Source organism: Lissotriton helveticus, chromosome 9, assembly GCF_964261635.1.
Source record: "Lissotriton helveticus chromosome 9, aLisHel1.1, whole genome shotgun sequence".
Classification (NCBI taxonomy): Eukaryota; Metazoa; Chordata; class Amphibia; order Caudata; family Salamandridae; genus Lissotriton; species Lissotriton helveticus.
The window spans coordinates 514866838-514893426 of NC_136070.1; the positions used below are offsets into that span (position 1 = coordinate 514866838).

Below are 26589 nucleotides of genomic sequence, written 5' to 3' on the forward strand. Positions count from 1 at the left end.
TGATAATGCCTCATCATCGTACGTTTGTAGTAACTCTGTTACTCTGGCTGAAAATAACCCTGGACTATTCTTGAATCCCTGGGGGAGACGTCAAAATTGTCGCTGTGTCCCCATAATTGAGAAAGCGGTCAAATGCCAGCTTTCAGGTGCAATTTTTTGACAGAAAAACCCATTTGAAATGTCTAATGTGGTTTTATATTTTTTCTGCACGATGTTATTCATCAGTGCTGCACTATGTGCATTTTGTACTGCAAATGTTTTGCAACAGGAGTTTAAGTGTCTGTAATCCAAAACTAGACTATATGAATTGTCTGGTTTGGAGACAGGAAACAAAGGATTGTTCATTGACGAGGTGCATGTTTCAATCACCCCTTGATATTCAAGTTGATCTAAAATCTCCCTGACTTGTTTCTTAGCTTCTTGCTTTACTGGATACTGCCTTTGTGCAGTAGGTTGATTTTTTAACTGGATTTTATGGTGAGGGGAATCCTCATCCCATCCTGTATGATTTTTATATAATGCTGGAGCTTGGGCCACAGCCCATTTTCTGGCATATGTGTATTTTTTATGAATAGGAATGTGATTTGAGAAGGCTGGCATAATTACTTCCTCGCCGTGTGGGCACTCCCTAACAAATTCAGGTGGCAGTCTTTTTCAGCTAGAAGTATGTCATAGCCCTTAGAGAGCTTCACCCAAAAGAGTGTTCTTATTTTTCTAGTTATGTCCCCCTCCATCCGGAGTGTTAATTCATATAACTTGTGAGGTACACTAACCCATGTGTCGGTAGTTTCAACCTGAATGCATTCATTCAAGTCCACTGTCTCCAGATGATCCATCAGGATCCTGCGAACTATTGTGACTTCGGCTGCGCTGTCTAGCATTGTCTGGACCCACTCCCCGTTCTTGACTTGTGTCCTCAAGATCCTCGGCATGTCTGATCTTTATGCTTGCTACCTTCTTTTTTGTGAATTGGGTTTTCTTGTTTTTTGGAACGTGCTGTCCTTCTTTGGACTTCACGCGTTCCTCTTTCTGTTCTGATCGTCCTCTCCTCTCGGATTTCTGCGTAGAAGTCTGAAAGGTACGAGAGGAATGAGTATCAGTATCTCGATATCTATCAGGCTTTCTTAAAGTATCCCTATTTCTAAGGTTATACCTTCTTTCAGAGGGTTCCCGTTGGGGAGACCTATCTCCCTTTTGGGGAGATCTTCCTCTGGACTGAGAATGTTTCTCTTTAGGAAGTGTCTGTTTAGTATTTTCCCACTTCTTTTTAGGAGTAGTGAGATTATTTTTAATAAATACCTTTTCAGGATTTTCAGTTAGCTGGGGTTTTAATGGTTTCCCTCCCAAACTATCTCTTCCTAGTTCTTCATATGATTTTTCAATAATTCTTGCAAGCTCATATGGTTGGTCTGTTATATCTGTTTCTTTTAACTTTTGGCGGATTGCCACGGATGCTGCTTCACCTTTAATGTCGGTTAATAGTATAGCCGAGACCTGTTTGAAATCTTTCAGTAATTTCATACCAAGATTTAAGGCCGGTTCTGGACCGTATTAATTTTGAATCTGTCTCAGAACGTCTGGTATCACCGCCGTGGACGGTACACCATAAACTGTCGTACGATTCGTATTCGTAGCCGTACGAATGAAAAAAGTCTGTCCGAATAGCGTAGTACGATCCGATTCCCGAAAATCCGTCCGAATATCAGCGAACCTTACGAACCACAATCGAAGACCCGTACGAAATGTCGTCGGAACTCTAACCGTATGATTTGTAAACATGCCGTACGAACGAACAAGTACGATCCAGACCAGGGACCAAGTACGCGATTTGTACGGGCAAACGTAGTCCCGCATGAAGCATGATTCATACGGAAAACATCAGCCTACAATGTCTCAATTTAGATGTTACCTAATGTTTATGGAGGTGTAGTGCCAAGGATAGAGCCAGACTGAAAACAGAGCAGGGGTTAAAATGGATGAGGCACAGCTTAATTAAAAAACGAAAGAATTAGATTTTATATTTCCACAGGGGCCACAGAAAAGATTTTCCCTTTATTTGTTTTATCTAATCTACAAGAATGGGCGGAGGCAAAACATGTTATACCACTGGGGCAGGTAGAAGTTAGAGCGGGTCACTTGACTCTGGATAATATAACTGTGATAAGTCTTATATTGGAGAAATATGTGAAACAGAGGGGGGTGCCTTTCTATGTGGCCTATATTGATTACTACACTGCTTTTGATTGCGTAGACAGGCAGACCCTTTGGTGGAAGTTGAGTGCCACTGGAATGCCAGGGAGGGTGTCCCCTAAAACTCATAATTTCCCTTTGCACCGCTACCTGGTGTCATGGTATGTTAGGAAGTAGGCGGGTATGACTCCGGAGAATCCTTAACAGGAAATGACATGAAACAGGGTTGCCAGTTGGCAGTCCTCCTTTTTTCACAATATATGGCAGATCTCCCTGATGTGTTGATTAAGGTAGCTGGTGAGGCCCTAAAATGATTTGCTTATCCTTTAGGTACACTCCTTTATGTGCATAATATTGTCCTGCTAGACCTGACTCCTAACGGTTTTCAGAGACGTATTGATACCCTGTCATCTTATTCAGACGCTCAGATCTTGATGGTAAATATAAATAAAGCTAAGGTCATGAGGTTTCACCCAAAGGGGTGTCGGATTAATACAAAGTATAAGTGGTTTTATAACAATTCTACCATAGAAGTAGTAAAATCTTACCCTGATCTTGGAAGAATTATGTTAGCCAACTGACAGTGAACATATCGCACATAAATCAAATAAGGCATTTTCCCATGGAAATGATTAAAATCACTTTACGGAGCAAAAGGTCACAGTCACTTTAATCATCTCTTAACACCATATAAAATGAAGATTCCGCCAACTCTTTAATATGCTATAGAGACAAAAATTATTTTATCAATGGCACTTTATGCATAAGGTGGAGGGGAAGATTCTGCGCACTATTTGCACTTTAAATTCTATTGTATCAATAGAAGGCCTAAAATTAGAATTAGAATTGGCGGCTATTTTATGATGGTGCACTGTATACTACAGAAACGTCTTTAAGGAGTGTTATGGCTTCAGAATATTTCATTCCTACTATAAAGACAGGATCATGCTTAACTAATATTTTAACTACACTTATGCACTTTTCTTTGACTAGATTAGATATGTTTCATTCCTACTATAGAGACAGGATCATGCTTAACTAATATTTTAATTACACTTATGCACTTTTCTTTGACTAGATTAGATATTCAGTCTGAGCTATATTCACCTTAAAAATGTAGTTAAAGCATACCATAAAAATTGCTCCATGGAAAATTATACAGAAATATGTTGAGCACAATCTTGTTTCTGTTGTATTATTCAATCATGTCAAACAGCAGTCTCTCAAATGTATTTCAATTGGAACCTGGAACATAGGGTACGACGATTCATAATGCTATGTGAGCTGAAACATTTACAGTTAACTGTGATGATGTGATGATGCATAGCAGAATGTAGTTTGGGAGGAAAGAATATGCAAATTATGTTAAAATGATGTACCCACTATTGAACACGTTATATTTGTCTACCTTTAAGAATATGAATATGGAGGGAGGAGCTTGGCGGGCATCCGTGATGGCCGCGTGAGCACAGCGCTCTCCGGACCCCCGCCACTCCCGGCATGATATCCTGAACATATCCTGATTCTTCACGAGGATTTATGTAGAGGACGCTGGGCTGATCTTCCTGTGATTTTTGGAATTTGATTTGGACCCGGGACGCCGAAGATATGGCGATTTGAACTTTCGGGGTCCGCCCTTGGGGTGTGCCCGGGACTTGGTGAGGTTTTCTGGCCGACTCGGAGTTGAACAACAACGGCAGGGGGATTGGACTTGTGGGTCCCCCTCTTAAGTTTCGGTTTCGATTCTGCCTCAGACTGCGACATCTGGCAGGGGAGTCTGGCCTGGGCTGGGTCCGGCACACGGTACGGCTGTCGGGCCTTTGGCTGGCTTATTCTCCTTTCAAGCTGGTCCTCTCCTAGTGGTACCCTTGCAGCGGCCTTCTGGTCCCGACGCCCTACTTTCCTGTGGCCATTTCCATCGGGTCGAGTGAGTCTCCTGGTAGCGCGGTTTCCGACATGGCGGGCAGAGGGGACCGAGAGACACGAAAGACCAAGACGCCCCTGCGTGGGGGCCCGGTCCAGTCTAACGTTATGGACCGTTACACCCATGCGAAGGGGTCCCCCGGAGCCGCCCTGCCTGGCCCAAGTGCGGTTGATCACATCGTAGACGCATCAACGGAACCGTCCTTGCAGGACATCATGGGCGCCATTTCTGGCATAAAGGAAACGATAGGTCAACAATATGAAGCTTTGGCCCACAAAATCGACACCGTGGCCATTGATGTGAACTTGATTCGGGCCGACCTATCTAAAACCAATGAGAAGGTGAAGTCATTGGATCTCAAGTCATCCAGCCTCACGGCAGACGTCTCGGAGATACAGACAGAGATTGGCAATCTCCGTAGGGTGAACGATTTCATGACCCGGCGCTTGGAGGACTTTGAAAACAGGGCACGTCGCTGTAATGTGCGTGTGGTCGGCGTTCCGGAGAATCCAGAACCGCACTCTGTTGATCTCCTGGTTGAGGACCTGATCCAGAACTACCTCTCTCCATCTGGGCTGAGTAAGTTCTTCGCAGTGGAGCGTGCCCATCGTGTTCCGGGAGGCCAAGGTAAGCCTGGCGCCCCGCCGAGGCCTATTGTTGCGAAACTCTTCCACTATAGGGATCGGGACGCTATCCTGCAGGCATCGCGTGTGAAGGGCCCGGTGGCCTTTGAGAATGCCACGGTGAACTTTTATCCGGACTTTTCTCAACTGGTGCAGAAACAGCGTATGGGATTCCGTGGAGTCAAGAAGCGTCTCCGGGACATGGGACTGCGCTACGCTATGCTTTTTCCGACCAGGCTGCGAGTTGAGTACAATGAACAAACCTTTTTCTTTGTTCGGCCTGATTCTGTGAATGACTGGCTGGACTCCCTGCCGGACCGACCCCCTGCGGCTGAGTCCGCCGCCCACCCGGGTGGTGCTGAGGGTGGTGTAGAGAGCTGAACTGTTTGTTTATGCCCGGGTCCTCGTGTCAAGTAACTTCTTCTGGGATTCTATGCCCAAGTGCCTCTGCTGTCTGAGTGATCTCTTTGTTATTTTTCTTGTTGGGGTGGCGGGTGGGTCAGAGCCTTTCCTCCTCCGGGGTCTTTTTGTAGAATGGGGGTTCTTGGGCGACAGGCACACTGCATGTTGGGGTGGCTTTTTAGCTTCTTGCAGGGGTGCAGGGTGGGGGGTGTTTTCTTGATTGTTGGGGGGTGGGTGGATGGGAAGTTTGATGTTTGTGTGTTGTGTTCTCAAGGCGATTCTATCTTGCTAATGATGTTTTTGATGTCATGCTCATTGGAGGGGGGTTGCGGCGTTACTTTATGGGATGGGGGGTAGCGGGTTGAGGTTTATTTCGTGGAATGTTAATGGTCTGGGGGATCGTATTAAGCGGGGTGTGGTGTTGCGATGTATACGACGTTTGTCTCCAGATATTGTTTTTCTGCAGGAGACTCACTTGGTAGGCAATACATGTCGTGCAATGAATAGGTGGGGCTATCGCCTCGCCGCACATTCGGGGTTTACCACGGGTTCCAGGGGGGTGGGTATCCTTGTTCTGGCTTCCCTCCCCCTAGCTATTGATGATGTGATCCTTGATGATCGGGGGCGATACGCCGTCCTCGTGGGTCGCTATGAGGGTCGAACCCTTTCCTTGTTTGCCGTTTATGTGCCCCCTGGTCTACAGACCTCTACCTTTTCCGACTTGGGCCGTGTGTTGTTGAACCTCCCTGATAGTACTCTCTTCATAGCAGGTGACTTTAATTCTGTGCTCTCCGGTCTACATGATCGTCACCCCCCTAGGGACACCCCTTTGTCCCAACAGTGGCTGGGTGGGTTTCTGGATACGTTAGGCTTGGTGGATTGCTGGAGACTTATGCATCCTACTCAGCTTCAATACACTTTCCACTCTGGGGCCCATGGGAGTCTGTCTAGACTGGATTATTTCCTGATGCCTGCGGCGCAGTCGCCAGCGGTTCGTGAGATTAGGCACCTTCCCCGGGGCATCTCTGATCATTCCCCGCTCTGGCTTTGTTTTGAGGTGGGGGTGGAGGCGGCGGGCCGGGTGGCTCCTATCAACCCTTGGTACCTCACCTCCCCCGAGACCCGCAATCTCTTGATTAAGTCTTTGGACAATTATTTTTTGGACAACGAGGGTTCCGTCTCCTCTGCTGTATCCCTGTGGGAGGCCTTTAAGACAGTGATTCGCGGGCAGGCCCTCGCCCTTATTGCCGAATCCAAGAAGGCGAGGAATCGGGAGGTGGTAGACCTTGAGAGGGAGATTGCTGAGATAGAGGCTGACCTAGAATCGAACGTTACATCTGATAAACTCCACGCCCTGGGTCTGAAGCAATTTGCTTATAAGTCTTTGGTCACGGATGCGGCTAAACTGATGTTTCGGGAGCAACAGGGTCGTTTGTATGATGTGGGGGACAAAGCGGGTAAATTACTGGCATGGTTGGATAAGACGGAGAGGGCGAATCGTGTGGTGCCTGTGATTCAGACTTCGAGTGGCGTGGGAGTGACAGACCCGGTTGAAATAGTTGAATGTTTTGCGGATTATTTTCGTGCGGTTTATACCCCTGTGTCTGAACGGGATGTTGATGACTCTCGCCTTTTGTTGCGTGATATAGCTCTGCCCAGTGTTTCCGATTTAGACCGAGTCTCTTTGGAGTCCCCTTTTACTACGGACGAGATAGCGACGGCCATTCGCTCACTCCGTTCGGGCAAGGCTTTGGGCCCGAATGGATTGCCAATTGAATTGTACAAGCTACGTCCTGATAAGGTGGCGCCCTATCTTCGTGCCATGTTTTTGGAATCCCGCGAACGGGGTATTCTCCCATATGATCAGCGTTTGGCTACGATAGTTGTTATTCCCAAAGAAGGTAAACCTCGGGACCTTTGTTCGTCTTACAGGCCCATTTCCCTTTTGAATGTTGAACCCAAGGTCCTGGCTAAGCTCCTGGCAACCCGCCTCTTGACGGTCATTAGTGGCTTGGTTCATCCGGATCAGTCCGGATTTATCCCGCATCGCAACACGGCTCTCAATCTACGCCGTCTCCACGGAGCTGTTGCGAGGGCGGGGCTACTGACGGAGCCGGCCATTTTGGCTTCGCTGGACGCCTCGATGGCCTTTGACACGGTAGAGTGGCCCTATCTTTGGGCAGCTCTTGAGAAATTCGGTTTTGGGCCTGAGTTTATTGGTTGGGTGAAGTTGTTATACGCCGAACCCTTGGCACAGGTAGTAGTAAACGGTCGAGTTTCTGTCCCCTTCTGTCTTGGTAGGGGGACCCGTCAGGGGTGCCCCCTGTCTCCGTTGCTTTTCGCGCTTGCTCTGGAACCGTTGGCTGCGTGGCTTCGATGGGAACCTTCACTCAAAGGGATCCGTTGGTCACCGGATTTTGAAGACCGCGTCTCGCTTTACGCGTATGACATTCTTCTGTATCTTACTTCCCCGCGTAAATCTTTAAATGTCTTATTCGACGTTCTTACTTTGTTTGGTGCTAACTCGGGTCTGGTTATTAATTGGGCTAAGTCCTGTGTATATGTTCTCTCGGGTGTTTTGCCCCCATTGCCGGACAGGTTTCCTATCCAGGTTGTCCACTCTGGCTTCAAATATTTGGGGATTTTTATCACGCTGGACTCCTTAATCCGGTTCGAGCGTAACCTCCTTCCCCCGCTTCTTAGACTGCGACTGGATGTGGCCCGTTGGCGTAAGCTACCCCTGTCTCCTCTAGGCAGGGCTGCCCTTTTTAAAATGATGTCTTTGCCGCGATTCCTATACGCGCTTCAAAATTCTTATGACGACATTCCCGCTACCTATTTCCGGGAGATCGAGAGTCTTCAAAGGCAACTGATCTGGGACGGGCGTCCACGTATCGCCCTTGCGAAACTTACTATCCCTTGGTATGACGGGGGCATGGCGCTCCCCGATATCAAGAGATATTATTGGGCTGCCCAGCTGTCTGCCATTAATCACGTAATGTATTCCCCGGGTCGAGATCCGGCCTTTGAGATGGATAGACTCCAGCTGCCGGGAGGGGATTTTAATAGGGCGCTTTATTCCAGATCGGCCGGGCGCCATCTTGTGGGCCCGTCCAGGATCGCAGTCAATGTGTGGCGCGCCGCGAATGTGAGTTTGGGATGGGAGAACCGACTGACAATGGCGACCCCGCTTTATGCTTCTGAACGTTTGGGGTGTCTCTGGTCTACTAAGGGCTTTGACCGCTGGGATGTGATTGGGATATGTAAAGTGGGTGACGTTTGTGTGCAGGGTAGAGTGAAGTCTTTCCAGGCCCTTAAGGCAGAATATGACTTGAGTGATAGAGAGTTTTTTCGGTATTTGCAGGTCCGGCATGCCCTGGCCTCAGTTCTGACTCCTGATGTGACCCTGCCCGAGTCCTCTCCCCTTGAGGATCGTATACTGGATGGACACCTGCCCGATAGCACTATCTCCCTTATTTACAAGAAACTTATTAATAATCGCGCTGACTTATTGGTCCGACTTCGGGAGGTTTGGGTCGATGACGGATTGGACTTGGATGACGAGGATTGGCAGTCGGCACTCTCTTCTCCGAAAGAGGTCGCCATCCCCGCCCGTCTCCGTTTGGTTCAACTTAAGATCCTCCACCGGGTGTATGTAACTGGTCCGCGTCTGGTTGTGATGGGTTTTTCCCCGGATGGTCTATGTAAGCGTGGTTGTGGGATGAGTGCCACATTTCTGCATATTCTTTGGGAGTGCCCGGTGGTAGCAGCCTACTGGATTGATGTGCTTGCGGTGATGACTGTTGTGACTGGTATTACCCTGCGGCCTGAGGCCCGACGATGCCTGCTGAACGTGTGGGAACCCACCGACTATTCTGTGGCCCAGACCAGATGGGCGACCCTGGGATACATGGTCACGAAGCGGGACATTGAGCAACTTTGGGGCGCATCCAGACCTCCCGAAGTTTCGGTGTGGGAGGATAACATGGACTGGTCCATGTTCCGAGAGAAGACCGTCTATGTGGCTAGGGGCAGACCCAGGGCGTGGACGAAGATTTGGGGTCAGTGGAATGCATATCGTGGAGATATTTGTGTCCCTCCCCTGGTTGACGCTCCAGATGTGACCCTATCTCCCTAGGCTGACATTCCCGAAAAAATTTTCATATGGTTTTAGGATTTTCCTGCCCTCCCCGCTGGCCCCCCCCCTCCGGCCATGCCGAGTTTCATTGCTTTGTTTTTGTCTTCCTGATTAGTTGCTTTCCCCTCCGCCTCCTGGGCTGACTTGATTACTGTGCATTCGCCTTGTTTTAGAGTTTGTTGTTTTCATGATTATTATAAAAATTGTCATGTCCTGTCCTATGCTTCGAGCAATAATTGGTACCTTCCTTGTGCCCGGCCACGGGAATGATCGTTCGCTACTTATGTTGTGCGTTGCTACTAGCGGCCAGCCCGTGTGGTTGTAGGCCCATCTCTGTAACTCTTATTTTATTGCTCAATAAAAGTTTTTAATTAAAAAAAAAAAAAATAATAATAAAGAATATGAATATGGTATTCAAAAGCTAAATCTGCAATGGAGATGATAAATCTCCCAGTTAACGAATAATGTGTTATAAAAAACATCTTTTAAAATTTGCATTATTCGATATAATTTTGTATATTGTAGAACTCGTAAGATCTAAATCGCTAATAAAACCTTGAATATTTCACTGGGGCCAGCTTTAAGCCTGTATGAGGCTTAATAATAGCTGCTGTATCGAGGATTAGGATGAATCCCTCTTTTCCTGTTCTGTTCACACAGAAAAATAACAGCCATATGTTCACCTTTTAAATTCTAAAAAGGAACAGATTCTTTAGTAGAACGTTATATGAAATCATCCATCTTCGTTTTTAACCCCTCCATTCTGTCTTGGTTTACTTTAACTATCAAATCAGGGGTCATTGGCGCAGCTGTAGAACACATTTTTAAGTAATTTTCTGACATTTATTGTTAAGAATATGTACTGATAAGTGGTAAAAAAAAAATACTGCCTTTAGGTGATTGTTCTATTGTTGTACCTGCCCGGAAATTAAAAGGGCGGTCATGCCGGAGTAGTGCCGGCTCGGCCGGTTACGCAGGTGGAAACCCCGTCACCAATCGTACATTCCATATAGGACACGGATGTCTTTCTCGGTGCATCCCCATATACAACTAAGAACAGTGATGCTCTGCAACTGCCTCTTCGTGTAAAATGCATCGCTCCACGACCTCAGTCAACACCCTGTGTGCGCCCGATGCCGCTCATCGGGGTCCCAAAACAGAATTAGCTTCCTTGAAATCCTACTCCCTCTGACGCCCAGACAGCATCTAAATTGCCCCCTCTGCTACTAGCCAGCTATACGAGTTTTCTGCACAACCACAAGTTCCGATCTTTTATCGATGCTTTCGCTCAGTATAGCTACAAGTACAATTCAAATTATGCGCCTCTAACGATAACACTAGAGAGATTAAGACCATGGTCGACCTTCTTTAAACACCTCTTCTTATTGGCTGAGAGTTAGATCTTACGCAGCGCGTGCCAAGTCAGCTTGCTCACGCTTCTCCATGGAAACGGAAACTCGCGCAGGAGCAAGCGATACAGTCTCTCTTTTATGTTAATGCAGCCGAACTAATTGTGACTGACTTCCTGTACTACCGAACGAGGCTCTAAGATAGGTGTTAATGGCAGTGGAAATACATATATTTATAAAAAGGGGGTAAATATGTAGTACACGCGAGAAACAAGTGTGCAAATGTAGGGAAAACGCGACACAGTCCCGAAGCCTCCTGAGTTCCGCCTAACTCTGTCATGGCCGCGCATGGGACTCGGCTCCGCCCAGATGGTATGATATTACTAACAGTGGCAGCACATCTCTTGGGCTGTTTCACAGCAGCAGATGGCTGGATACTCATGGCTTCGAGTAGTAGTGCACGCAAATCGCACCGAATCCAGGGAAAGGGCAAGAGCCCGCCGGGCGCCGACAGCGAAGTCCGAAACCTAGATGTCAACCCGGTCAGGCATCCCCCCGGTCTTCTACTCAGCCTGTTTGTCTTCACTTTTGTTTCAGCTAGTTACGTGCACACAATGCATCCCTCGGTGCCAGGTGGAGATTCCGGTAATTTTCCCATTTACATCTCTGAGAGCGTACGAGCTAATATTTAGGAACAGTCATATAATAGAACGATTAACAGAACATCGCGAGGGTGGACTTTCATTTCCTCATTAACTTGCATTGGTGTAGAGGCAATGTATTCGGCTACTAAAATATAGGCATTTTTGAAAAACGGAATACATTTCTACAAATTTGTTGGCGGGGCTAGTGTGGCCGCCTTTGTTCAATCCGGGGCAATTTTGTGTCAATCTATTGTATTGTGGTTGCTTCTATTAAGCAAGAAAAACACCTGAGAGCAACGGTTGGAAGGTAACTAGCATTGGACTTGAAACAATAAAGCTCGATGATGTCAGCTTAAGTGGTTACCATAGACGGAGGTGCATTTCCTCTCCACTGTATATTTTAACAATAGACCACACGTGTAATTAACGTCTCAGTGTATGCTGAATTGCAACAGGAGCTGCCCTGTTTCTTATTTACTTATAATGCTGTTAGTTGTTCTGTTCCTTCATTTTTCCTAGCAGACAAGATCTCGTTTTCCTATAGCATACTAGAGCTAGAAGCCGTGCAAATGGTCATCACCCTAACATGTAACTTTCTACAGATGGAGAAGAACTCTTGTGTTCTGCTTTACACCCCTATCAATGATTTTCAGCAGCTCGGCGGGAGAGGTTTCAGGATGTGGTCTCCATCGTGTCTTTCCATTCAAAGAAGAGGGAGGGAGTAGCAGAGGCTCATTCAGCTTCCATTAGTCAATAACCATTAATCAGAATGGAGGAAAATGAACCACATCTGTCTGTGTGCCAGAGTCTCAGGAGAAATTGTCTCGGAGACCCTCAACCACGCTCTCACAATTGGCAGCATATAGACGACGTGGAACGGTCTGTCTTGATCAAAGGGTAAAGTGTAGGGACGTAAATTGCAAGTTGCAGCATTAAATAATGATATCAAGCCACCAATATAAGATAGATAAGGTTTCTAAAAGAGTACGTATTCTAAGAACGGGAGAAAAAAGAACATGGTTTGCCTAATTTATCACATACCTGACATGCAGCCGTCCATCGTGGTACTGCTGCTTGCCTCTCATGTCCCGAATGTTGGTGGTAGTTGGGGATGACTGCGTTTTATACTATGCCAGGAGGCCTTGATTATTAAGTAATTATACCAGGTGGTGTGCCCGGGGATGCGCGTTACGTGAAGTGTGGAATTTAGTAAGCACAAGCTACTGCTGTCCCGGCGGCCTGTCCCAGCCCCCATTTCCCACCTACCTACCTCTAGTCCTGCCCCCTCCCCTACTTAATGTCGGCCGTTGCAAAGGCGCGCTTAAGGCAAGCCCGTCGGCACGTGACCAGCGCCAGGGACCCTGGTTCTACCAGGCCCCATCGCTACGACTTAACCACCCTCCACGCCCTCAATCCCGGAAGACACGCCGACTGCGGAAGATCCTCGACTAACACCACTCGTGGACAGTTCTCCTGCAGACCCTGCCGCAGATCTTGCCCCAGATCCTTCACCATCGACAAAGCTCACATAAACGCTGAAGGTCCTGCTTGAATCGCACCTCTGTAACCCTGACATGCATCCTCCTCAACGGGCACTCCCTGCACCAACACGCTGTAGAAATCTGGGACCTGATTGACACCCTCTCGCCCGACGTCACCTTTTTCACGGAAACCTGGACCAACGCCTCCTCTGACCCGACATCGCCACTGGCATCCCCAAACCTCCCCCCACCGCCCAGGAGGAGGACGCGCCATCAGCGCCACAGACTACATTCTACTCGGGGACCTGAACTTCCACGTCGACAACTGCAGCAACCCTGACTCCACCACTCTCCTCGACAACCTCAGACTGAAGCAGCTGGTAACACGCCCACTCACAGAGCTAGACACACCCTCGACCCCATCTTCGCGGGAGGGACAAACATTCGCTTCAGCCACACCACCCAGCCCCTCTGGACAGACCACAACTGCATCCTTTTCACCTTCAACACCGCACCCAAGCCAGCCCACCCCCGCCGCGATGGAACTGGAGCAAGGTCACAGAGAAGCACCTCAACACCCCCCTCCTCCAAACCCCCCCCCCCCTCTCCACGACTGACACCAACACCGCAGCCATAGGATTTCACCGCTGGATCTCCTGCTGCGCTGACAAGCTTGCACCCTTCGCAACCCCGCCAAACAACGTCCTCTGAAGGCCGCCTGGTTCACCACAGAACTACAAGAAAGCAGACGCTCCTGCAGTTGTCTAGAGAGAACTTGGCGAAACCAGAAAACCACAGTAGCACGGAACAACTACAGGAGCGCCCTGAAGGAATGCTACCAGCGCATAAGAGATACCAAACGGACCTTCATAAGAGATAAAGTCTAGACCAACGCGCCCAACGCCAAGTAACTGTTCAACGTCATACAACAGTTTGCAAAACCCACCAGCGAAGCCACGGACGTCACACCTTCCCAGGAACTCTGCGACCAGCTTGGCTCCTACTTCCATCTGAAGATCAAGATCCTCTACGACAATTTCAATTAACTGACACCGGACACCACCCCCCTTACGCACCTCCGCCGATCAGCCAACCATCATGACCTGGGATCCGACCACCGCCAAACACATCACTGCGACCATGAAGAAAACCCACTCAGGAGTCCCAACAGACCCCTGCCCACCGCACATATTCCACAGGGCCACCATCGCACCCGAACTAGGACAGATCATCAACTCCTCCTTCATTTCCGGCATCTGCCCAAACGACTGGAAGCGGGTGGACTTTAAACCCCTCCTCAAGAAACCTACAGCCGATCCAACGGACCTGAAAAACTACTGGCCCATCTCTCTCCTCTCCTTCACGGCCAAAGTCACTGAGAGACTCGTAAACGCCCAGCTGACCGCCTTCATCGAAGAGACGCCTCCCAGTCTGGATTCCGCAGCAACCACAGCACCGAGTCCGCTCTCCTCGCCGCCACAGACGACCTCCGCTTGCTACTCGACCAAGGACCAACTTCGGCCCTCATCCTTCTAGACCTCTCCACAGCCTTCAACACTGTTTCACATCGCACTCTCGCAGCCAGACTCCACAACGTGGGTATACAAGGAACCGCCCCCGACTGGATGCAATCCTTACTCTCCGGCAGAACACAGAGGATCAGACTCCCTCCCTTCCTCTCCGAACCCACCGATATCAACTGCTGAGTACCCCATGGATTATCGCTCAGCCCCACGCTCTTCAACATCTCATACAGCGTGGGCTCGGCATTGTATCCTACGCCGACGACACCTAGCTCATCCTCTCATGCATGAAGAATCCTGAAGACACCAGACTCTGCTTCCAGGAAGAAATGAAGAATGTGGCAGCCTGGATGAAAGACAACTGCTTGAAGCTCAACTCAGAGAAGACCGAGGTCCTCATCCTCGGACCCTGCACGTCTGCCTAGGCGGCCCTCCGCCCTCGGAAATCCACCCACCCCTACAGACCACACACAAAACCTCAGCATCATCTTTGACTCCTCCCTCTCTATGAACCGCCAGATCAACGCCGTCGCCTCCACTAGTTTCAACTGCCTGCGCATCCTCCGTAAGACCTTCAAATGGATCCCCCCGACTGCAGAAGGACCGTCACCCACACACTCATAACCAGCAGACTGGACTACGGCAACGCCCTCTACACCTGAATCAACAGCACTCTTCTACACAAACTCCAAACCATCCAGAACGCCGCAGCCAGACTCGTCCTCGGGATACTACGTCACAAACACATCACCCAACACATTTGAGGCCTCCACTGGCTCCCCGTCGAGAAGAGGGTCACTTTCAAACTCCTCATCAAAGCCTACAAATCCCTCAACATCATCGGACCCAAATACCTCAACGAGAGGGTATCCTTTCACGTAACCAAGAGGAACCTCCGCTGCACCGGTCTCGCCCTGGCAGAGGTCCCCCGCATCAGCAGAAACAGAACTGGCAGAAGAGCCTTATCCTACATCACAGCCAAGACCTGGAACGAGCTCCCTGTGAACATCAGACGCTCCCCGACCCTGCACTCGTTCAGGAAGGGCCTCAAGACCTGGCTCTTCGACTGATCTGGAGCCGCTCCTTCCCCCCAGCGCCTTGAGACCCTCACGGGTGAGTAGCACGCTTTAAAACCCCCCTGATTGATTGATTTAGTAAGAGGAAGGTGCTGGTTAATTAGGTCAATGTACGTCTCTAACGAGACGCAGTGGGTCTTTGCCTCTGTGTTTTCTATAGATGGCCAGTATGACCCAAAATAAGATTGATAGGTAGACACAGTTGGGAATAATAGAGGTAGCCGATGACTAGCTGTGTGGTAATGGCATGAAAAAAGAAAGAATAAAATGTTTTTTTTTGTCAAAATCGCTTTATCACTATATATTTGATCTGGCTGAGTGTAACATGCAGAAGTAGGTGGGTGTCAATCTTTGTGTGTGTGTATATGTGTATATAATAAATTATTTTCAGTTTTTACTATTGCTTGTGTTTCTGGCAGTATCAGGTTGTTGCCAATACAGAGAGGATCTGCAGGTATGATTCCTTTAACTGTATCAAATAGAGTGAAGTAGATATGATTCTTCCAGAGTTTCCTACTTATAGGATCTTGCTAAATAAGTACTGACCTGAAGTCGTTGTCTTAAAGCTCTTATAGTGCGTGTATCTACTGATCCTACTGGTTTAGGTTTTGGCCAGCCAGTACGTTGTGGCTGTATGTGTATACCACAAAGTGTGGTTTGATGCTGAAGATTAATCTGTAGGTAATGTTCTTAATTTATCTGGCTGTCCTGAATGAATGGAAAAAGTATAGGACATGTTTTCTTCTGATTGGACCCTCAACGTAGAATATTGTCAACCATGTATTTGTCAGTAAGTTTCAGTATCTATTTTATTCTACTGGATAAATGCTAGACCGGGAATATTATCATTCAGCCCTTTGTCAAAAGTTGTGATGTGGTAGATCCATCGTTGCTCTTCTTGAAAAAGGATGCATTCTTCATCTTGATGATCAAGTAATGGTTGTCTTTAAGTTCTTAGAGCACTTTTTGCTCCTTATTGGTTATGTTGTGGAAGGGTTTGTAGTGTGTCTTGTCGATAGTTTAGATTTCCTTAAATAGAGCCTGTACAAATGAAAAGGATATCAACAGGTGTCAAGTTAGGTGGACAGAACGTTGATTTTCTCTTTAAATTAGTGTCTCCTGTTTGGGGAGTATCCTTGTCCTTGAAAAATGCTTGAAGTTTGATCTATCGACAGAATTTCGCTATTTTACTTTGGAGTTTAAATTTGTCGAGCGTTGGTGTAGGAAATATCCTAACCCTTTGTTGAGGACCATTTGTTGTTCCTCTGGCAGTAGTATGGTCAAGTTAAACACTAGCGACTGCTTGTGCTGGTTCTAGGTTTCTCTTGGTCTTTGGTCTTTCTCAGTGTGTGAATTCTTTGGTTTGTGTCTCCCCATCTTGCTTCTTTTATCTTCTTCCCACGCTGCTGATTCTGTCTTCTCCCCAAAAAAGGAGGCCTGAACATAGGGGGGAAGTTAGGTCGAGGTCCTGTCATATAGGGGTTCATCCAACCTCAAAAATGTGGCTAGAGGGAAGGCACTGCACGCTGATAACAAGCATTGGCATAGCCAATAGGTCTCGGTTTTAGGACCTTATAAGTATTTAGTTATGCAGCACAATATCCTTGGTGCAACACCATCAACTGTTGCATGGCAAAACACTTATAAGGTCCCAAAAGCGAGACCTATTGGCTATGCCAATGCTTGTTTTGAAAAGCTACAATTACTTGCATGTGTGAATTTAAAGATGCACACCAAGACAAAAACCTAGCATTGGCATAGCCAATAGGTCTCACCTTTGGGGCATTATAAGTATTTAGTTATGGAGCACAATATCCTTGGCGCAACAATATCAGCCGTTGCATGGCTAAACACTTATAAGGTCCCAAACGCGAGACCTATTGGCTATGCCATGTGACCCATCAAACAAAACCATAATTTGCCATAGTCAAAGGTAGACTGTTTTGTTCATGCCCAAACCAACATTAAAATCAGAAGTTACCTGATGAATGTAAATATTAAATGAGATTGGTAAGTAGGTAATCCTTAGGAAAATCTATAAATATTGATGATGGAAGGAAAGAAAAAGGAGTTGAAAGAGATGGTTGAAGTGTGCAACTAAAGGGAGGAAACCGTTCTGGTTAAGAGGATAGCCTTTATTGGGAGGTCCAACTTTGTTACTGCAGCCATTAAATGGGCAGTAATGAAGCACAGAAGTATTTTAGGATTTGTTCATTTCAGATTCAAAGACAACTCACGGAAAGCCTGTCTTCAGAATGAGGTCGGCAGGGTTGGATCAATTGGCAGCAGATGAGACCTGACCATGTTGGCTTTGAAGTGGAAGTAAACTGGTTACATGTGGATTGTGCTCTACTATTTTGGAGAGGATTTTTAAGACAGCTGCAAAGGTGCTGCCAGTTTCTGGAAGCCATAGTGCCGGCGATATACGCTGCTCCTGACCATACTTTTATTTGTATTTATCCTAAAAATATCCACTTGCGAATTACCTGATGAATATGGGAGCGCGTAGTCGCATTACACTCTATAGTGATACTAATGACCTCAGTGACGTTTGTCATGCTCCTCTCTGACTGGAATGTTAAAACGAGGAGTGGCAGTCTTGTTGGAAATAGCCCTTAGGTCGTGATGCTTTCACTATTTGTAGATTTTAATGATGGGAGTATCGGGCCAGAAGAAGGGTGGCTTGAAAGCTTCCAAAACATTATTAATCTTGTGAAGTGCGCGTATCCAGTAGTGTTGATCAAAATGTAACGAGTTTTCAATCGGAATGTTGAAGAGGTTGGCACTTTTGTATAGTTTGAGCTTGGAATTTAATTGATGTTGGTTACCGTGGAACAGCTTGTGCTGGCTTGGGATGGGCGTGATCTGTTTACTGGGCTCACCGGTCACACCTGGACGGCCCATAAACGACCTGTGTAGTCAAACATGCAAAAGATATTTCCACACAATAATGTGTTCATGCCAGTTATAAAAGTTGGCAGTATGTAAAGTAATTACTATTGTCTGCACCCTCACAAAAGCTGTGTCATCGCAGGGTTTTCCTGTTTGTCTTGGAGTGCCCGCAGGACCAGGTAGTGCTCTGAGGTGCTGGTACTGCTCAGAGAGTGTAATAAGCTCTAGCTGTTCGAGCTGCTGTTTGGCGCATCTGTGCACGGAGTACCATAAATAGCGGGCCGGACTGGACATGACGACTAGACCGCGGCTCAAACATGGCGCCTCTAGTCTTTGTGTGGCAAGGAGGAAGTGGCTCTGAACATGGCCACTAAATACTAGTAAAAACAGCTGAAACCACAATGAAAGTTAAAACACACTTTTAAAATTCACGCAAGTTTTAAGATATAAATTCACACAGATGTTATATTAGCAGCACAGTAAACTGCAAGAATACCGGCTTGTGTTGTGATCTTATGCTTGATAACGGCTGCCAATCCTTCTGCTCCACTCATTCCTGATCAGCACCCTTTTCAAGCACGGGAAGCTAGAAGGATAAGTAAGGGAGCAAACGAGAGAATAAGCGAGATGAAGGAGCAGAGAAATGAAAATAACGAAGAAAGTTATCAGTACAAAATTCAATAAAAACAAGGAAACACTCCGGGCAGTGAACCTCGGCGTGACTGGAATAGAGAATGCGAAAGCAGGGAAAACAAGCATTGTCCGCCCGCGAGGAACAGCCCAGGTGAGGCCTAAAAAAATGATCCTTGCCACCTTGGTTGCCAGCCACGTCCTCTTCCTCAACATCTACTATGATTTTCTTCTCCACTGCTCCATCGCGCAATAACAACATTCCACACCTTGTTATTCTTAGCAGAAAAGGTCACTTTATCAGGACAGGCAAACAGAATAATCCTTCTTAAAGCACAATTTTTGTCTCGAGAGAGAAAGAAAACATTAGCAAAACTTCAAACGTTTTTCCTCATAAATATATAATCAAAAACATTCCCAACAATACTTATCAATAAAACCCACATACTGTACAATCCCAACATTTCCATTTTCTTCCTCTTTATCTTTTTCCTACCCATCTTTCCGTCTACCCTCCCCTCCACCCCAGAGGGAAAGGATAAGCCCGCTCCAGACCATCCAGACCCCCAACTAGCGCCTAAAGAAACAGAAAAAACAATGAAAGGAAAAGCTGTTACCCGTCCTAAGGTGACATTATTTTTTTTTTTTTGTACAAAATAAAAGCAGCAAAACCATAAGGGTTGGGTGGGTGGGACAAACAAAAGCTGGCTGACGAATCTCCTTGAAGTGAGGCGTTCCCGCCCAAGAACCAACCCACGTAGCCCTCACTAAATGCCGCCCCCTATTGCCCTCCTAACCTATCGCGCTAGATGGATTGTTTCATCGCGCGAATCATCCCAGGGGGACACCGGCTCGCGCCAGGTTCCCCCTGGGTCCCATCGCGCAATAACAACAATCCACACCTTGTTATTCTTAGCAGAAAAGGTCACTTTATTAGGACAGGCAAACAGAATAATCCTTCTTAAAGCAAAATTTTTGTCACGAGAGAGAAAGAAAACATTAGCAAAACTTCAAACGATTTTCCTCATAAATATATAATCAAAAACATTCCCAACAATACTTATCAATAAAACCCACATACTGTAAAATCTCAACATTTCCATTTTCTTCCTCTTTATCTTTTTCCTACCCATCTTTCCGTCTACCCTCCCCCCACCCCAGAGGGAAAGGATAAGCCCGCTCCAGACCATCCAGCCCCCCAACCAGCGCCACCCAGGAAAACCAAAGAGTTTTCCTGGCCCCACCCCTCTCCTGCTCATAAACAAGGTTATTTGTTATTGCTATCACACCACAGGTTTTCGCCCCAAAAACCCGCCAGCAGATCCCTCAATTCCATCAGATAGTATGCTTGACCTGTCTGAGACTGGTGCACACCATCATCCCGAAAAAGATGTTGTTCAACACCTGTGATGTTTTCATGAGACAAGACTTTGATACCCATGGCAGGACAAAAAATGTTCATGGCACGGTTGAGTTTTCTCCGAGCTTTTTCCAAAGCAACATGACTACGAGCCCCCCTCCAATGATGACGATAAATAAATTCAGTCCAAACCACCGATGTACTCAACCAGTTGTCCTTTATGACCGCCAAATCCAGTTTCATTTGTTTTAAATGCGTTATACCGGATAACCTTACAAGATTATTTTCGCCTAAATGTATGATCAATAAATCTGTAAAACCTCTCTCCCGTGACACTTTGGAAAGCAAGGGAAATAGATCGCCCCCATTTCATCCCACCCCCTTCCAAAAATCTTTCTGACCCTTGCTGTGGAGGCAGAGAGCTCTGCCGCAAATCTGCCACTCTGCAAATGTAGCTGACCATTTTACAAAAGAGTGTCCTATAATCCAGGTCTGCATTTTCCTTGGTAGAGTCTTAACTCGACCTAATGCAGGAAAAAACAAAATTAGACAGGCATACTAAAAAATATACCACATTCAATCATTTCCTGCCAAAACGAGAACAGCAGTCTGATTTCCATCTACCAATTTGTTTGATATCCTCTCAACCTAGACGCTTCAGTAGCAGCCCCGGTTCTAAAAGAATGTGTTCCAAATGATAAGGGATTTTGTCCCACCCGAATCAAGGCTTTCCTTAAAACTGCAAGCAGCTGATCACAGGTAATTCTTTCCCGATTAAAATGTTGAAACATCACCCCTTGCCGAAACTCAGCAGACTTCAGGAATGACTCCCATCTCCCAAAGGACAGCAACCCCGCACACCACTTCCACTCAAATGAATCCACGCATCCTTGCCCAATTGATCAGTTTTCGATTATCTCAACAAAATCCTCAAAGACCCCTGATGAAAGTGAATATCACTAGTCTGAATGCCCAATTGACCTCGCAAACCCAGCACTTCGGACACTCTGAATGCCCCGAAAAACAACCAAATAATACAAAGTCTAAAACGTGTAAGCTCCCACCCAGAATAACAACAGTTTGGCAATTGTAACAACAATTGCTGCAAAAGTGTATAAGTTATTGGCTCACGCAAAGGCAAGGAATGAACCCTCTCTCTACTAAAAACCTTTTAACATACGCTGTAACAAAACGCCCCCCCCTAAGTCCAGCCCCCACAATAATTGTCCATAGAATGAAATACCAGAAAGTTTACCAGCAATGGTCGTATGAGATAAACCCTTGTCCATCAAGGATAAAACAAACTGTAACATGAAACCTTCGTCACCAACCGATAACCCTGAAACATTCTGAGACGTAGCATAACATAAAAACTCAGACCAAGCCTGGAGATAACTGCGTCTGGTGGAAGGAGCAATGGATTGTTCAACCAGCTCGATGATCTCAATCCCCCAGTGCCCAGATGTCTTGAGGAATCGCAGTTTTGCAGCTGTCCGCCCCTGGCGCCAAAGTGCGGAATTTCTGCCAATGAAAGCGAGATAAAGAGTCTGCGATTGTAGTATTAACACCTGGAATGTGTCTCACTCTAAAAACAATATTTAAACGGAGACTCTGTAACATAAAAGAACTCAAAAGATTCAATACACGTGAATCCTTAGCTCTTTGTCTATTGACAAGATCCACCACCGACATATTGTCGATTATGAAATAGCACACATCTATCTCTGAACTCTTCACCCCTGACCAACAAAGCAACAATGAGGAGAAAAAACTCGAGAAAGGCAATACTACGTCCTTGATGAAGCCACTGCTGAGGCCAAAACCGTGAGCCCCAGACGCATCTGAAAATATTTGTATCTGCCATATTGTATCATCTTCGACAAAAAAGAGGGAAACACCATTAAAGTCTTCCAGGAACTGAAGCCAATTCAACAGGTGATCCTTGATGGCTGTAGTTAGTCTAATTCTGTGGTGGGGAAGATAAGCTCCCGACATAGCCATACCCAGTCTCCTGCAAAATGTTCTGCCAGCCCTGACCACCCTACAGGTGAAATTCAAGTATCCCAGCAAACGCTGGACCTATCTTAGTTCAAGTTTTTCCCTGTCCAGTACTTCCAACAAAAAAAACCTGATTTCATCCGCCTTACCAGCTGGTAAACGAGCCATCATGTCTTCAGTATCAATCTCAATCCCCAAAAAGGTAAGTTTGGTAGAGGGTCCTTCTGTTTTCTCAGGAGCTAATGGTACACCAAATTCAGACGCCATAACCTGGAAAATGTTTAAAACTCTGCTACATTAATCCAGCTTTGCCTGTCCTATGAACATAAAATCGTCCAAATAGTGACAAACAGAAGTGTGATCACTTTTTTGCACCAAACACCAATATAAGAAAGTGCTAAAGGTTTCAAACAAAGCACAGGATACTGAACATCCCATAGGCAGTACTCGATCCACATAGAATGCACCATGAAAGAACATGCCTAACAGCTCAAAATCGGATGGGTGAATAGGCAGCAAACGAAAGGCGGACTGGACATCACATTTCGCAAGCTCAGCACCAGTTCCAGCCAATCGCACCAAACGTAAAGCATCATCCACAGAAGTATAGGACACGTTAGAGTCAGTAGGGGAGATGAAATCATTAACTGATTGACCCTCCGGCCACGACAGGTGATGAATTAACCTACATTCGCCTACCACCTTCTTAGGAAGAACACCCAAAGGGTAGACAATCGCATTTTGTAAAGGAAGCTGACTAAAGGGGCCGGCTTGCAATTCCTTATCAAGTTTTTGTTGGACTATATGGGGTAATTCCTTGGCAGATTTTAAATTATCGGCCCATCGATGGTAACGTGGCCTCTGATAACCTATTTTAAAACCAACCGTAAAACCCCAAAATAATTTGGAAGCCGCATCTGCATCAGGATAAAGCTCCAGCCAAGCCAACATTGACTGCAAATTAACTGGGATAGGAGCCCTTTGGAATAACTGGGGCAAAAGACCCTCTGCCTCTCTGACCCCACCCGTGATCCCCGACATTCTGGTTCGTGAGACATTGAGTAAGGGCATGTCTCCCTCCACATTTGCGAGCACTCGTCTTTAAATCTGCAAAATTGCCTGGTGCAGATACCTCGGTTGAAATTCCAACAGGCGCCTGCTGCCAGCAATTGTCCCCTACCTTAAACACCCACCCCCATTTGGGCGGGACGCTGCAGAAAGGGCCGATAAATTATGGGTAACCTGCTAGCCGTATGAGTAGTTGCATGCGGCTGTGTAGATGACATCCATTGTAACCATAGTTCCTGATCCACCTCCCCCCAAGGTTTGTCATGAAAAATGCTGGGTCTGGCCCTGAATTCCTCATCATAATTTAACCATGCGTACCCGCCAACTTGTAACTGTGCTCTACGTATAGTATCCATGTATTTAAACATGGCAACCGCCCTGTCCTGATGCCTCTCGCAATACACGCTGGCGTAGATTAAAAAAGCAGCGGTCCAATTTTCAATATTCTTGGGTACTCTGGGACGCCTAGATAATTCCCATTCTTCCTCCTTGGAGCATTCTCTGGCTTGAATGTCTCTATGTAATAATTTGAAGACATCACCAAATTCGTGTTGCCAAATTTTTTGCTTTGTTTTTTCAGAAAGATGCATACCAAGTGGCATAGCTAAACCTATATAAGGAAGTTTTGTCCGAAAAGTCATGGGACTTGAAACCTGTCCAGCTCTGGAAACGACCCTACGATATTACGGGGAAAAGGTGTAAATTCCATTGCAGACCCTGCTCCCATGTGATCCCCACCTACCAAATGTTGATTTACCATACCAACAGCAACCTCCCCAGAGACAATATTGCATTTGCCCGTCAAAGGTTGTGACCAAGCAGCCCACCAATGAGACTTACCTGACGTCAACTGGGCAGCTCTCTTCCGAAATTCCTGAGGATCATCGCGACCACGATGTCCACCACGCCGACCTTGACCCGATGAAGAATCCGCTCTTGATCTCTGTAACAGACTAGCAGAATTGATTGCACCCGACCCCTTCCCGTCAACCCCTGATTAGAACCCAAAAAAGTTGCATTGCTACCCACATCATCAGTTAAAACTGCATCATAAAAATTGTCCTCCTCATCTTGATCACAATGATCCCTAGATAAATCCAAAACATCAGTACTGGTGCTAGGCATTTCACCATCCCCAACCCCACCATCATAGGCTGTCCAACAGGTCACAGGTCTCCGTGTAGAGAGCCCGGCCGAAGAATCAAAATCCGCACTTGATCTGCCCTGTACCATACGGAACTTATTTGAAGTTGCAACTTGCTTCGCAGACGCCAATCTGGAAACACCAGGCGCCGTTGAAAAGTCTAAATGGGGCATGAACTTCTTACCGCTCCTGCCAGAAGCCGTTGAAAACTTACCAGAAATAGATGCCGAGATGGAGCCTACAGCCTCCGACGATGAAGAGGCAGAATGTTCAACCCAAACCCATTGACCACTCTGTGGTCCAAAAGAAGAATCAAAGTCCACCTGAGGATGAGAGGGAGGGGGGCGAGATTCTGGAAAAATAGAGACCATGCCTGAAACATTGCCGACATCTAAATGTTCATGAATGTGCTCCATTATAGGCCCTTCTTCCACCCCCTGAACCATGAGAACGCCCCCCCCTCCAAAGCATCTGCAAAGGCCATGTCCTCTGTGGAAAGCATCCTATTATGGCCTGACGTAGATTTTGACCTGGGGGGGGGCCCTAGGCTGAGGGGTTAACACATCCTCACTTGACAACACACCACATGTAAATTCCTCAACCTGTATATTACCAGTATCCTGTTGTACAGGCGTCACATTTGACAAGTCACTAAAGACCTCCTCCTCAGCTTCACTGTCAGTCGAATAATCCACCAGAACTGTAGGGCACCCAACATCAAAAACAGGGGGAGCAATATTAATAAGTGTTGAGACTGGTTTCAGTTGCACGCTGTGCTCCTGTAAATCATTCTTTAAGTGCATCTGTTTGTTCAGAGAAACACACTCCGTATCAAAAAATTGTAAATCCCTCGCTTTGCTCCCTCCCTTCCTCATTAATAAATCTAGCAAGGGGAGCCGGAACACTACTAACGTCCATAAAACCTCTTTATTGTCCGTTCTTGTGCTCACTCGCTGTAGACCAGAATGCTGAGGGGTACAACTGGGGTCTTGGCTAGTGGTCAGCTGAGTATTGGGGACAAGAGTCCTAAGTGTCACCTGATTGTCTAGAGGAACCAAGCCGGAAGGAACCCAGCCGGAAGGATCTATTTGGCAACCGGAACCCCTCCCTTCGATGTGGATTGTGTTGGATTGGCACTGTCTTGTGTTTACGTTGAATCCCCCAAAGTTGTCAATTTGTTGAGTTGAACAATTAGGGGGGCAACTTCTTCCTTTAGGATAGCTCTAAATTGAGTCATCAGATCTACCAATAAAGTCTGAGCCCAAGGTGGATACTTAGGATTTAAGTCCGTGGTAGCAATGGATTCTGGGGTAGGATTTAACATCGGCATGTATTCTACACTTGCCTCATTCCCACCTTTCGCCTTCTTACTATTAGGTGCCCTCCCAACGGCTTGCTTACGTTTTCCATTTTTGCGAGTGCCTACCTCCGCAGCCCCTGCAACCCCCTTCCTAGTTACAATTGTCGAGTCATTTGCTTGTTGAGAGGGCGGCGGGAGGCATTTTTAGTAGATGAAGGCACTGGGGGAATAGTATTCGGCATGGGCGTCTACTATTGGAAGGGAAAGATCAGGAGTTATTGACAACCGCCTTTCAGTGCGTTCAATTTCTGTTGTGACGGCACCTATGGCCCTTTGCAACATTTTGTCAATTGAAGTTGGGAGGGGCAGGGATAAAGGAGTGGCTTGGGCCAGGGACTTTTTAGTAGTACAAGTACGTTTCCCCATAGTTCAATTTTAAAAGACAATCCACACTATGACCGCCCTCAGTACAAGTCAAACAGTCCAGCGAGCAATAGGCAAACACACAATCCTACTGGTAATATAATGAGGAAGGGACCCAGGAAAATTTGTTCGACTCATAAGTAGAAGTAACCATTAATCTATCCCCCTTGAGTCGCTAGTAAATATCCTCAAAAATATCAATAGCGGGAGCGCCGTGTTCAAAAAATTATTCTCATAGGTTCAACAGAGTTGATTCCAAATCTTCTTTTATTGACGTTTTTTTATTTTTTTTTTTATTGAGTTTTTACCCCTTTTATCCCGTGGTGGTGGGAGAAAAGTAGACCATCAAAACATACATCATACAAAATGCATACATAAAAGAGTTATAGAGGCATGACAAATAAGATGAAAAAAAAAAAATAAT

At 46.5% G+C, this 26589-nt stretch overlaps 1 protein-coding gene across 2 annotated transcripts in view; it reads left to right on the forward strand.

Annotated features, from left to right (window-relative positions):
- The first annotated feature begins 10961 nt into the window (after nt 1–10961).
- TMEM260 (transmembrane protein 260) overlaps nt 10962–26589 on the forward strand; it is a 639752-nt gene continuing 624124 nt past the window's right edge. The window contains exon 1 of one of the 2 annotated variants that reach the window (XM_078660364.1): nt 10962–11271. In XM_078660364.1, coding sequence (XP_078516490.1) covers nt 10965–11271 — 307 coding nt within the window. In that variant the 5' untranslated portion in view covers nt 10962–10964. The remainder of the gene's footprint in view (nt 11272–26589) is intronic. The other variant, XM_078660365.1, reaches the window with a different exon arrangement.